At 37.1% G+C, this 13065-nt stretch overlaps 1 protein-coding gene across 3 annotated transcripts in view; it reads left to right on the forward strand.

Moving 5' to 3' along the window:
* The window catches only part of SRPK2 (SRSF protein kinase 2), a 151476-nt gene that overhangs the window by 109742 nt on the left and 28669 nt on the right, over window positions 1–13065 (forward strand). For all 3 annotated transcript variants that reach the window (XM_050898801.1, XM_050898810.1, XM_050898817.1), the window contains exons 7-8: window positions 4824–4930; window positions 10834–10999. In XM_050898801.1, the coding sequence (XP_050754758.1) occupies window positions 4824–4930; window positions 10834–10999 (273 nt within the window). The remainder of the gene's footprint in view (window positions 1–4823; window positions 4931–10833; window positions 11000–13065) is intronic.

Genomic DNA, 13065 nt, shown 5'->3' on the forward strand with positions numbered 1-13065 from the left:
ATTGTTCATGGTGTACTACCAAAGAGACAGTTCCTGCTCTAGAGAGCTTAACACTAAGTTGATTTTGGTGATGTGCCTTCAGTCTTCAGCAGATCAGGTTAAGATGCTCTTCACCAACTCTCGTCCTCTAGGAGAGGAATCTAGGAGGTGACTGTCAGTAAATCTGAATGCCCACTAGAAAGCATCCTTTCAGGGAGAAGTGTGCAAGCAGTTTTCATCCCATCCATCTGTCACTTGACATTAGTTATGAAGCCTTTGGGTTTGTGATAAGTGAGAAGGAGAGCGTGGGGACAAGTATTCTCAGTTACAGAATGGCATCTTAACTGCTTTCCCTTTGTCCCATTTTGATTTGTTTCCTGGTTGCTTCAGTGGTCAGCTACCATGGTAGAAAGCTTCTTAAACGTAGGTGAAGTTAGTATAGTGTCCTTTTTTCCTAGGTTTTATCATCAAATTAAAATGAACTAAAATAAACCATACAGTTGCCAGTAGTCATTTCAACTTGAATATAAATGGTTTGTGATCAAGGAAATTGCTTAACACAGTGAGGCAAAGAACCCTGGTTAGGGTTTCTTGGTGCTGCTGTTGTGCTACAAAAAATATGTTTTAATTTATGAGCTGAGATGCTCATTAAGAAGTATTTTATAAATATCTCTATTGTCTAACTATGTTCACAAAAAATTAATGCGACCAAAGCACTTCAGGTCTTCAGCTGACAGCTGCACAATTGAAGAATAATTAAAGTTATTTTTAGAAATCAGAAATTTTGACTTACTGTTTTCACTGTAAAACACTAATATGAAATAGGGAATAAGAAAATGTATTCATAACTATACATAGAAATAACTCTTATCTGTTTAACAGAGCCGCTTCCCAATAATGTTCTTAAATTATTGCTAAGATTCACATGTATGTATACATCTGTGTTAAAGGTGAGAGCCATTCCTAAGTGTGAAGAGTAAATTTTGTTAGTGATAATATTTTGAAAGCATATCCAAACTTTATCTTTTTGAAATAGAGCACTTAAGTTGACAAAGCCAAAAGAGACCGTGTACTAGTGAAAAATAAGGGTTCAGAAAGGGTTCAGATAGCTTTGTGTTAGCAGGTTAAAACTGGACAGCTGATACTGATTTATTCTATTTCAGTTTTACCTTCATGTTGAAAACTCTGGCAGTATGGAAGTTGTTTTATGTGGAAGGCAAATGTTCCTGCCTTACTGAGAAGTACATTTTTCAGAAAGGTACAGTAGACAGGATGGGCTGATACCGGACTCAAATTTAAATTACAGATGGAAGTCTGTCAAAGTCCTAACCACCAGTGAAAATATGATATCAAGTATTTTATGCTTTGAGTTTTCTTGTGGACAGCTTGTGCATCCTGAGTTGCATTGCTTATTTGAGCAGCCGTTGGTTGCATTGATTATCTGATCAACTCCTTTTTATCTTCTAGGGAAAATAATCTTTGGTGCAGGTTCTTTTGGGAGGGAGCAGGTAACTGATTTTAACGTTTTGCTACTATTTGTTTCCGTTTTAAAAATGCTGTATTAGTGCTACATTAGTGTTACAGAGTTGAGCAGGTTGAGAGAAATACAGTAATTTGAGAGTATTTCCATGCTCTGCTGTTTCCAGCTTCCTTTGGGCAAGTCACTAAATATCTGTTCCTTGACTGTAAATTAAAACAACATATGCGTCATAGAGGCTTGATTATTGCTTATGGAATACATTTAAAAGTTAAAGCAAGGCGGAAGAGAGGTGGGTGAATCCTTTAGATGGCTAATATCATAAAATGTTGTGGAGCTTCCAAACAGGAAAACTTGTCAAGAACTGTGTAGCACAGAGCTGGGAATGTGCAGAGCCATTGGCCTGCACTGTGTGTCTGAAAATAGTTGTCTTTCTCCTAGGAGCTGTAGTAAGAGTTTATATACAGAGGGGTTTTAACAATGTGTGTTATGCTACACTAGACTGATAATTTTTTAATTACTTCTACATTTTAAAAAGGTTGCAATTACAATTTTTTCAGGAAAGAACAGAATTCCAGAACTTGGGCACTTTGCTGTTTTCAGTAAGTGTAGATTATTATGTTTGTCTGCACTGGGTATTTATTAGAGCCTTAATAAATGTTTATTTGAGTGTAGCATTTTTTTAATAAAAGATTCACATAATCACATAATGAAACAAGTGTTTGGAGAGACAAGTGAAAAAGAAGGAAACATTCCTGACACAATCAGACATTATAATAATTGTAATAAATTTATCTCCAAAGAATATACAGCATTAATAAAATGCCATAGAACCTAAATGCTGCCAATCCAGAAGCAACTGAGATACATCTAGAAGTGTTCTGTGTTGGTACCAGAGCCTTATTTCATTTAGCTTAACTAGTCTTTAACCGTCATCAGATTTTTAAATGCTCCTGTAATGTGTGTTTGTAGATAGATAGATAGTTACAGGTAGGATTTTAGTCAAGAAAGAACAGTTTTAAGTACTTAAGCCTGTCAGCTGATTAATGTTATGTTTGCTCTCACTTTTGCTGCTCTGCTCAGTTTCCCCCTTTCAGACATTCCCCAAACTGCTTCGAAGAGCGTTTCATTAGAGCCATGTCTGCTGGGTGGGCTTCAGGGTTTTTTTTGCTGGAGGACTTTTTGGACATACTCATCTGTCAGGTTCTGTTGGAGCTGTAGGAAGATCCTAGGGCTTGCAAGGCTGGTTTCATATTAGATAATGCACAGCTTTTCCCAAACTCTTTGTTGTGGGCAGTCTGGCTTACAGTTAATGTTTTTCAGATCAGGATAGTAAATCAGACAACAGTCAAATTTTTGCATGCCTACTCCAAACACCGAGCCTCCTGTATGTCTTCTCCCCTCCCCAGTACTGAGCATGCCTTGAGTTTGTCCAGGACCTCCCAGCAAAACGTTGCAATCTTTTTTTCAGGTAGATATCACTTCTCTTTCTTGTGGCCCTCCCTCTCTCTGTCTGCCTCTGCCATTCCTCCTTGCATCTTCCTTCTTGGTGCCCTCCCCTTACCTCTCAGCTATTCACTTCCCTACACCCCTTTCTCTTCTGGTTACTGGCAAGGCTTAGCACTTCTGTAAGTGCAAGGAACGGCAGGAATGTGCATTGGAGAGTCTGCAGCAGCAGCGGTCTGTAGGACTGTGGGCGGGTGTCCTAAATTTCATTTCTGAATGCTGCAGTGTCTTGCCTTTCTGAAATCTGTGTTGCTGTAGCATTGCAACTTCACTGCATGGGCTAAGTTAGTAAGTCCTGCAGAGCTAATGTGCTCTGCTCATCCTTTTTGATGGCTGCGTGCTTTACTAGTGACTTCTGTTCATTGGATGCTTGTGTGGTAAAGTAACCAAGGCTGTTTCCTTTTCTGAATGGAACAGAGTTTTATAATATTCTGAGTAGACTTGATTGATATGATTAGGAAATGACTATTCCCTGTCTCTTCTAATACAGGAATTAAGGAACATGAAGTGAGATGAACAGGTAGTAGCAATCAAAATCTTACAGTTCTTCACAATGTGCTTTGACCAGTCTTGAGACCTTTTAACTTTGGTCTAACTCCAGCATAGGGGATGTAGATTTTAAAACTTCGGTTAGCTTTATGCATATTGGTAGGTACTTGAGAAGAATGTAAATGATAGACCAATAGACAAGGTAAGTCTCATTTTGACCCAAGTTAAGACAGTGACTCTAAGATCATTGCCAAGACTCTAGTTAATAAAACTTAGAGAAGTTCGGTAAGATTTCTCCCCTGACAATGTAGTTCCCTATGAATGGTCTCTGAGATACAGTCTAATTTCATCCATTGAGATTTTCCTGCAGTATCCATCAAATAGTTAATTTTCTCTTATTTGTATTACATTATTCTTTGCAAGATTATAGTATCATATAGTTAAGACTTTAACATTCTTTCTGATTTCTAGGGACATTAAGGTCATTCCCAGCTCATGTCTGAGGATTAACTCAGTGTAGTCAAATTGTATAATTTCTTGCTGGAATGTTGTGGATGATAAAATTTACAATTAGCTTGAATATCTGAATATTTTCTCAATAGAAAGATAACCTACCCAGCCATTGAATGACAAATCACTGGAAGTTCCTACATCTTGTTTTTTGCCTAATACTCTTCCCTGATCATCTACTGTTGGCCTCTGTTGGTAGCCAATAGTAGATGCTGGGTCAAATTAAGCTTTTTGGCATTGTGGTTTTTGCATGTTGCTTCTGAGTTCTGCATTTTCTTTGTTCCTGAATTCTTTGGTGATTGCCATTATTCCGTGCGGTTAAAACTGTAGGTGGTAAGAGATCCATTCTCTTACTACTTTAGTCTTTGTTGTCAAATGATTCTTAATTGAGCCTAATCAAAAAGATGTTTAGTATGGTTCATTTTGTATAACACTGTTGCTGCAGGCTTTTGTTGTTAAAACCTTCTATTCATATAATTTAAAATTTATTAGAAACTAGAGATAATAGGCCAAATCAGTACTCTTAACTGTTTCAAAGAAAACAAAAATGAATTAGTAATTTTTTACAATTACCTATTTCATTGTTCACCCTAATGCTATTGTTAACATGTAGAAATAACTGACAAGATTTGCATAATTAAATTGTTTTATTTTAATTTGTTCTACATTTGGGCACTGTTCTTGTATGTGCTTATATATAATTGGAATGTAGTACCAAAGCATGTACCATGTTCTGCTCATTTTAGGGGGAACTGTTTTCCCTCTAAACAGGGTGATGATTGCTTTAGCCAGTATGCAAACAAACATTTGTGTTGATCTCATCAACAAGTTTATTTGGAAATTATCCTTAATTAAATCCCAGATGTCTGTATGGTCTTTGAAGTACTTGGACATCATCTCCTAAAATGGATAATCAAGTCCAATTATCAAGGCCTTCCCATCCGTTGTGTAAAAAGTATAATTCGACAGGTAAGATTTGTTAATGTTTTAATTAGGGTTTTCCACCATTGTTAACAGTTTGAATGTTAGAATGATGATATTTCAACTGAACTCTTACTAATGAATATCTAAGATAAGATAATTTTATTGGTAATCCCAGGGGGGGTTTGCAAGAGCATCTTTCTGGATAGCGTGCATTTCTGCATGCTGGGGTTTTTTTGGTTTTGGTTTGGATTTGTTGTTGTTGTTTTTAAATCAAGATTTACCACTGATAAGGAAGTTTCCTGAGCTGCTTTAGAAAGTAAAAAGTTGAAGCAATGAGTCTTTTTCATGGATGTAAGGATATTCATATTCAATTGCAGTTTTGGTCGACACGTCTTACTTCTTAATAAGATCTTCTGGAAAATAAAGCATCAGAACAGTGGGAAGTAATATATTATTATTATTATTATTATAAAACTGAACAAAAATTGTATCTCTGTGAAAAATAGGTTCTAAAGGAAAAAACTGTTCTTTGAAAAATTGTTGTCTATCTGTATTTAAGTTTTTGTAGAGTCAGAGGGTTAACAAGATTAAACAGTTCAGAACATTTCACTGGGACGTGTTCTTTCAAAATATGTTCTTTTGCTATACTATGAAAATCAAATTGTTGAGAGGTGATCTTAAGGAGAAATAGTGTCTCAGCAAGGAAAAATCATGTATGTCTCTCTGATTTTGTATATACTATTAATCTATGTGCAGTTAATACCTACCAATGATGAATGAAGTATTTTGGCACTTAGGTAACTTATATTGCCTTTCATCAGCATTACCTCTATTTTATTAATAAGCGATCTGTTAAAGCAGTTACTTTCTTTGTAATTATTATTGTATGTCAACTAGTGAATATCAACCTATCAGCTCTTTAATCAGAATTAGCTAAATAACCTGATTGATGCGGTTGTCAGTATGAAACAGCTGAAATTTTAGGTCCATGAATTTCTGTACAACTAGGTGGCTTAGATACTAGAAATAAGGAGCTGTAGTAATGCAGTGCTCCAGCCAAACTGAGCTGCCTGCTAAGAAATGGAAATGTGTGTATTTGTATTATATGTGCATATAAATGTCCACTGTTTTCAGTAAACATTTTTTTGTTTGGAATGTTTTCACTTCGGTTGCACCGTTGTCCTGGAGTTTGGCCAAAACCTGAGAAATTACAATGTAATTTCTTCATACACCGGGTTTAGCAGCAAAGCCAGGTTTAGGAGCTCCCTGCCGCAGTTTACTCTTACCTCAGTTACACTGCCTGTTTGTAGAAACAGGGTGTAAGCCAGACCACTGAATGGATCCAAGCTGAAAACAACCCCTCTTTGGAAGGAAAGTGAGAACTTCTGAATCCAGCTTCACAGCATCTTTGCCAACAAGCTCCTGTAACCTAGCAGAGGAGGACTTTCAGGTGGGATCTTCAGGGGTGGTGACCACAACCCAGTGAGAAGTGGGGTCAGCAAGGACAGGGGCCTGAAGGACAGAATTATGGGGGAGGCTCTCAGTGCTTTCTCTCATCGTCATGAGTGGGGGACCTCACTCAAGTGGCATATACAAATGCATACAGCATGGGGAACAAAGGGCGGGAGTTAGAAATCCATACGTGGTCATAGAGCTGTGACCTCATTGTGAGTGCAAAGGTGTGGTGGGATATCTCAGATGCCTGGAGAGCAGCAGTAGCCTGATAAAGGCATTTCAGAAATGATGGCCAGGGAAGAGGAGTTGAGCTTCAATGTTTGAATCTTTGCTGTAGAATGGGTCAGGGTCAGAGGGGAGACCAACAAGGGTGACGTCATGGTATGTATCTGCTGCAGGCTGCCAGTTTCAGAAGCAGATGAGAAGCACCTTCTTCAGACAACTGGAATAAGCTGATTCTTATGGGGGACTTTTAATCACCTTGATATCTGCTCTTGTGGGGCACATGCAGTCAAGGAAACTTCTGGAGTGTGTTGAGGACAATTTCTCAGCATGGGGTGAGCTGTGTCTCAGCAAGGAGACAAGTTGGAGATGCACCTTGCTGGACTGGTTATGAATAAGGATGAACTAGTTGAAAATGTGGAGATCGATGGCAGGCTTGGCACAAGGGGTCCTGGTAGACAAGCTGAATGTGAGTCAGTGGTGGGCTTCTGTCATGTTGAAAGCTAACCATGTAGTAGGCCACGTTAGCACGAGTGTAAGCAGCAGAATGAGGGCTGTGTTTTAGTACTTCAGGACTCTACAGTTTTAAGCTTCAAGTGCAAGACATTGGCTTACTGAAGTGAGTCCAGTGAAAGGCCACGAAGAGGATGAGGGAGCTGCAGCGTATGATGTATGAGAGGTCTTGGGAGAACTGGTTTGTTTGGTTTTAAGAAGAAAAGGCTAATAAAGGGGGAAACTTTTGATCTTTTCAGCACAGATGGAGAAAATGGAGCCAGACCTCTTGTCAATACACAGAGATGGGACAAGAAGCAATGTACATGAGTTACAAAAAGAGAAATTCTGGTTACATATTAGGAAGAAATTCTTTGTAGTGAGAGTGGTCAGGCACTGGAACAGGTTGTCTACAGTGTTATGCAGTCTGCATCTTAGGAGATAGTCAGAAATGAACTGGATAAAGGCTTTGAGCAGGCTGGTCTGATTTTGAGGTTAAATACAACTTTGAAGCTGGTATGACTTAGATGGGGAGGGTTTGAATCACACAAACTTCCAACCTAAATTACTCTTTGAATGTAAGCAAAGGTAAAAATTCCAAGTAATTCAAACACTTGGTACCTGGAAAAAGAGGAATGGGTTAGACCTGAAAGATGAAAAAGGTTTAATTTTTGTGAGGTTGGAATGAACTGTTTGGACTAGTGAGAGTGGCATTGACTGGTAAGACTTCCAGGTTGTTCATCTCATTAAAGATAATACAGATCCTTATTCTTTCTTCTACTCAGACAAAACTTGTGCTACACATGTTCTAAAAACTTATTTATGAAACTTGAATATGAAACAATTCAATTATTGCACTGGTGTTACTGTATAGCAAACCATTTTGTTTCAGAAAGTACTATAATTCCATGCTACAATTGAAAAGGAATTTTTTATGTTATGATTTGGAAAATATTTTTTCAGTTTTTGAGTACTTTTGAGCACTGGGACAAAATTAGGTTTATTTTAAAATGCAGCTGAGAGTTGAGTTTCTTAATAAGAAATTTCATTTCAGTTTTAAGCAGTTTTTGTTTCCCCTGGGCTAGAGTTATGTGAACTGTTGTGCAAGAGAAGACCTTGCAGAATTGAAAAAGGGCTAGTTGCTTTAGTTCCTTTTTTGCACTGGAGATGATTGGAAGTGTCCATTTATTTAATTCTGGAATCCTTACTTTAGGTTGTAAAATGTATAGCATCAGTCTCTTTTGAGAGGATCATGTTCTGAAACTGATGCTGAAACGAGCGTCGTGTATTTGATCAATGAAAATTTTCACTTTTGCTTTGATCTTACAATATAGTAAATCTGTTTAATGGGTCAATATGATGTGGCTCCTTCAATAAAAAAGAAAGAAAAAGAAGTGAATATTAATTAGAAACTGCAAATTATGAGTTTTTTTATGTGAAACTAACCATGTGACATTTACAAGGGAAAAAATACAGCCTTCTAATTTACATTTTTGATTGCAGTAACAGGATCTGTCATAATTTTGCAGAGTCACAGTACATTACCCATTTAATTTTTCCTTTTTCAGTGAACAAATAAATAAAAAACAGGAGTGTTTTCCCTGTTCTCCATCATCTCAGAGCATGGTGCAAAGCATGTCCATGTAGTATACATTTCCTTACTGGTTTAGTGGTATAATGTACTTCCAGTTTTTAGGATGAAGCAGTCTGATCCGCATTTTAAGACAGCTAAGAACATTCTTTCTAATTATAAAATTCTAGCAGAATGGTCCTTATGGTAAGTCATGGAACTCACGGGGATTCTAAAAAATGTTCGGCGTTGGGGTTTTTTTGGTTTGTTTGTTTGTTTTTTTTTTTTCCTTCCCCCAAAAAGACTCTTCAGCCAAATTAAAGACAAAGCTGTCACCCTAACACTGTTACTTAAACAGGGGAAAGGCTATCTTTTTACAGTGGGAGATATCAAATCTAGTTTCACATAAATTCCACTTCTACATATCGCAGTGGAAGAGATATTTTTTCTTCTGAATGTTTTTGGTTTTCAGTGCACTCTGGAATCTTTTTTTTTTTCTTGGCTGCAAAATTACAGACATTCAACGGTAATTTGTAAGATGGTCTGTAGTGTAGTGGGGGAGGGAAGAGACTATTATAATCCATCTTTATGTTGCTATTGCTGTTAATGCCTCTTTTAAAATTTGAAGTTGCTTAACCACTAACTACCTTCCCAGTATAAACCAATCTTTCTTTAACATTTCTTACTTTGAGACATACTGTATGTTCTTGCAGTTGCTTTGGCAAGTAGTCAAGCATATTTTGGATCTGCAGGAAAAAAAATCCAGGTTATCAAGAGCGCAGCAGTTTTTACGTGTACCATTGGCACTGATGCCGAGTCCTGCTCAAGTGAACATACAGTTTTTATATGGGCATATGAAGAAAGCTTTTCAGATGGTTGCTGTTCTAGTCTAGCTCCAGAACTGGAGAAAGCAGAGCCATGCACTTGAGGTGTTTCTAGGATACATTAGCCTGAGTGTGAATATCATATGCATGCTGCTGCTCCTCTTCTCTTGAGCTACCGTGTGTGCTGGATGGATGTACCAGTTCTGGTACTAGCTCAGGACTGGGTGGTAGACTAATGTCTTTGTATTCTGTTACTGGTATTTTGAACCAACACATTTTGCTTTTAAAGTTCACGCTAGCTAGTTATGTCTTAAAGGATCCTGAGAGCAAGGAGCTTCCTAATTTATTTATAAAATACCTAGAATGGCAGGATGTTCTTGTAGCTGCAGCTCATGAGTCTGGAGGTCTGTTTCCTGCTGTAGAACATTCTCTAAAAATCGAAAGAAGTCTTTTAAGTGGGGTCAGCCAGGTTTCTGCTTTTTTTTTTCTTTCTTGCTGATATTTTTCTACAATATTTATGTAGATCATCACAGCAATAGTTTGGTTTACGCTGTTACATTATTCTGTACTGAATAATTGTAATAATTGACTTCCACAGTTTATCATACCTAGATCTTACCTAAAATACTTGTAAAATCACACAAACTGTTGTATTTCTGTTGCAGTCAGAATTTGAGAAATTTTTTCATTGTGTAAAAATCATATTTTAATTTTCGTCCTGTCGAAATGCAGAATGCATTTTTAAGACTTTGGATATGCAGGTTTGATATGAGCTAGCAGAATTTAGCCTGCAGAGAGTATGAAAGACTAGCGGAAAAATACATGTGACAAATACAGGTAGACAAATCCTTATGTGATGTCTTGGTCACATTAAAAGCTGAATTACTATTGGTATTCTAAGGAAAACTATAGTTAGCATTTCATCCGAACAACACATTTCCCTTTTTACTTTTTTTTATGATCAATTGTAAGATGGTTATTCACAAACCAGACTTCAGTTATAGTATGTAGTACTTGCAGTAGTTTTTTTCAAATAACTTATCTTTTAAACAATGAACCAGCGAGGATCAGCCTTTCTGACTGAGCAGCCAAATTCCTTTTACAAAGGAAGATGTATCAAGTTTGTTTACACATGTGCAGATGAACTAAAGAGCACTTGGGAAATGGAAGTCTGAGAGCAGGTTGCTGTCATCAAGACAATTGATCCAGCCAGCGTCTTACTCATGGAAGTCTCAATAACTGGGTTTCTGAGCTAAATAAATTATCCTGTCAGGCCACGTACAGACTGCAGGGAATCGGTTGAACATCTCTGTACTACTAATAAATACATTTAGCTTGGTCTGGGTAATTAAAATAAATTTTTTAAAAAATCCTTTTGTAATTAGGTACTTCAAGGTCTAGATTATCTACACAGCAAGTGCAAGATCATTCATACGGATATAAAGCCAGAAAACATTTTGATGTGTGTGGATGATGCCTATGTTCGTAGAATGGCTGCTGAAGCTACTGAGTGGCAGAAAGCTGGTGCTCCTCCCCCCTCTGGCTCAGCAGGTATGATAGTGTATTTAAATGCAATGTAGTAAAGTTGCATCAGTATATTAATACTAGCAGTATTTTGTTTAATGAAAATTAACATTTTAAATAATTGTGCATGAGAAATGCATGTCTAGTTAATTCTTATTCATGCTCTGGAAACTATCAGGGAAATGCTTTCTTCTCAGTTTTGCATGTTCAAGTTTTCGGGGTCCCCAGATACAGAAAAAGATTTATTGGTATAAACTTACTCTCCTCCCACCCCACAAGCTTTAGTGGCTTCGTTTTAGCCACACTGGAGCCTTGCATCTCTAATATTGACAATAATTAATAAACTTACCTAAATTATATGTCTAGTTCCATTACAAGTTCATCAGCATCCTTGTGAAAATATCTGCCTTCTCGTCAGTTATAACTTATTCTCAGAATGCAATGAGAAGCCTTAGAGTCCGTAGTTTTTCACCCTTGAAAATGGAATTTATTGTACCTAACTGAATTCGTGATAAGCCATTCTCCCTAGCACTGTATGTGAAATGTTTTATGTTAAACTTGCTAAGAGTTTAGATAGGAACTGTACATTATGTTTAGCTAGGAGAAAGCAAGGTAAAGAAGTTCACAGCAATCAGTAAAGACAAACAAGGAGGAAGTGTGGCTTTTCTAGTGATCTTTAGTACCATGGCTGCTATTTATTTGCTACTCGAGCTCATCAGCTGCAGGCAGTGGAGAAATAATAACATTTAACTAGCTTTGTAATATTGTCAGAAATATATCACAGATTAAAATCTCTGAGGTATAATAAAAATACCTGCTATATCAGGAACAAATACTGTGGTCAAAATCCATAAATATGTCACAGTGTTATATATGTTAAGATGCAAAATCTTATAAATCATGAATATATTGTATTGAATTTTACATAATGTGTAATCATGTAGCTAAAGACTATGTTATTTGTGTGGGAAGTAACTTGATTTTGTTCGTGCAGCCTTTATATTGCTTCCTGACATTAAAATAAATATTATTTTAAGGAATATGTTGATGGAGGTCTTATCACACTTTGTTCTTAGCAAATTGTAATTAAATCTACGGCTTTCCGCACAGGAGCTGAAGATGTGTTTTCTTTGCAGCATTTCAAGAATAGGTTCTGCATAATTTCTCTTTTTAGAGCAATGATGGTACTCAAGTTTAAGAATCTTTTTGAAAACCTTGCCCTTTCAGGGGCATACAGGCAGTTTTTTCCCTGAACTTAGCAGCAGGAGCTGAAGCTATAAAAGAACTCAACTATAAAAGCTATAAAAGAAGTCTCAACTGTCTCCGTTTTTTATTTTGCATTTGTTAGTTGCCATGTGCCTGCATGTCTGAAGAAGTTTGTGAGAGGTTCTCCTCCCCCATTCAGTTCCTCTTTCTCACTTCCACTTTGCCTCTGTCTCCCGTATTTGATTATTTCTATTGGTTTTGATTAGTGGGGAGGGGGGTGTGGGGTGTGGCTTGTATTGCTGTTCTGTGCATTTTCACTGTTAGTATTGTAATCTCAGCAGACCTAGTCACTGATGATGTCCTTCTGAGAGATGCTTAGGAAGAGGTCCATGCTGGAGATGCTTTTTCTGTGGGGGTGTGCTTTTTGCCATAGGCACTTCTTCATGCCTCCAGTCCTAGCAATCAAACTACCTTGTTTCAGAATGAAGGAAACATGAATATTTGAATTTTCTGTGGAGTGCAACACAGTAGTCTTCTTTGTTGATATTCCCTGAACTATTTAAAATCTATCTATACCTGCTCAGTCAGCTGACTGCGTACATTTAATCTGTGACAACTCTGCAGTCATTTAATGTTTTCTGTCCACTTTTTACTGGTTCAGCCTTTCCTTTCTGACTTTAATTAACTCTCCACCAACCACAACAGAGTAAACAGAAATTGATGCTAGCTCCTTCCAATTCCAGATGCTCTAATGGAGGCAACAAATGATTTCAGGCAGCAGGTACTTGTAAAGAGTAAAAAATATGGCTTAAAAAAAAAATCACTGCCTTGTATTTAGTTAAGAATATTTTTACATGATTTCTACTGCTTTCTGCTTTTATAGAGTT

This window comes from Gymnogyps californianus, chromosome 1 (genome assembly GCF_018139145.2).
Source record: "Gymnogyps californianus isolate 813 chromosome 1, ASM1813914v2, whole genome shotgun sequence".
Lineage (NCBI taxonomy): Eukaryota > Metazoa > Chordata > Aves > Accipitriformes > Cathartidae > Gymnogyps > Gymnogyps californianus.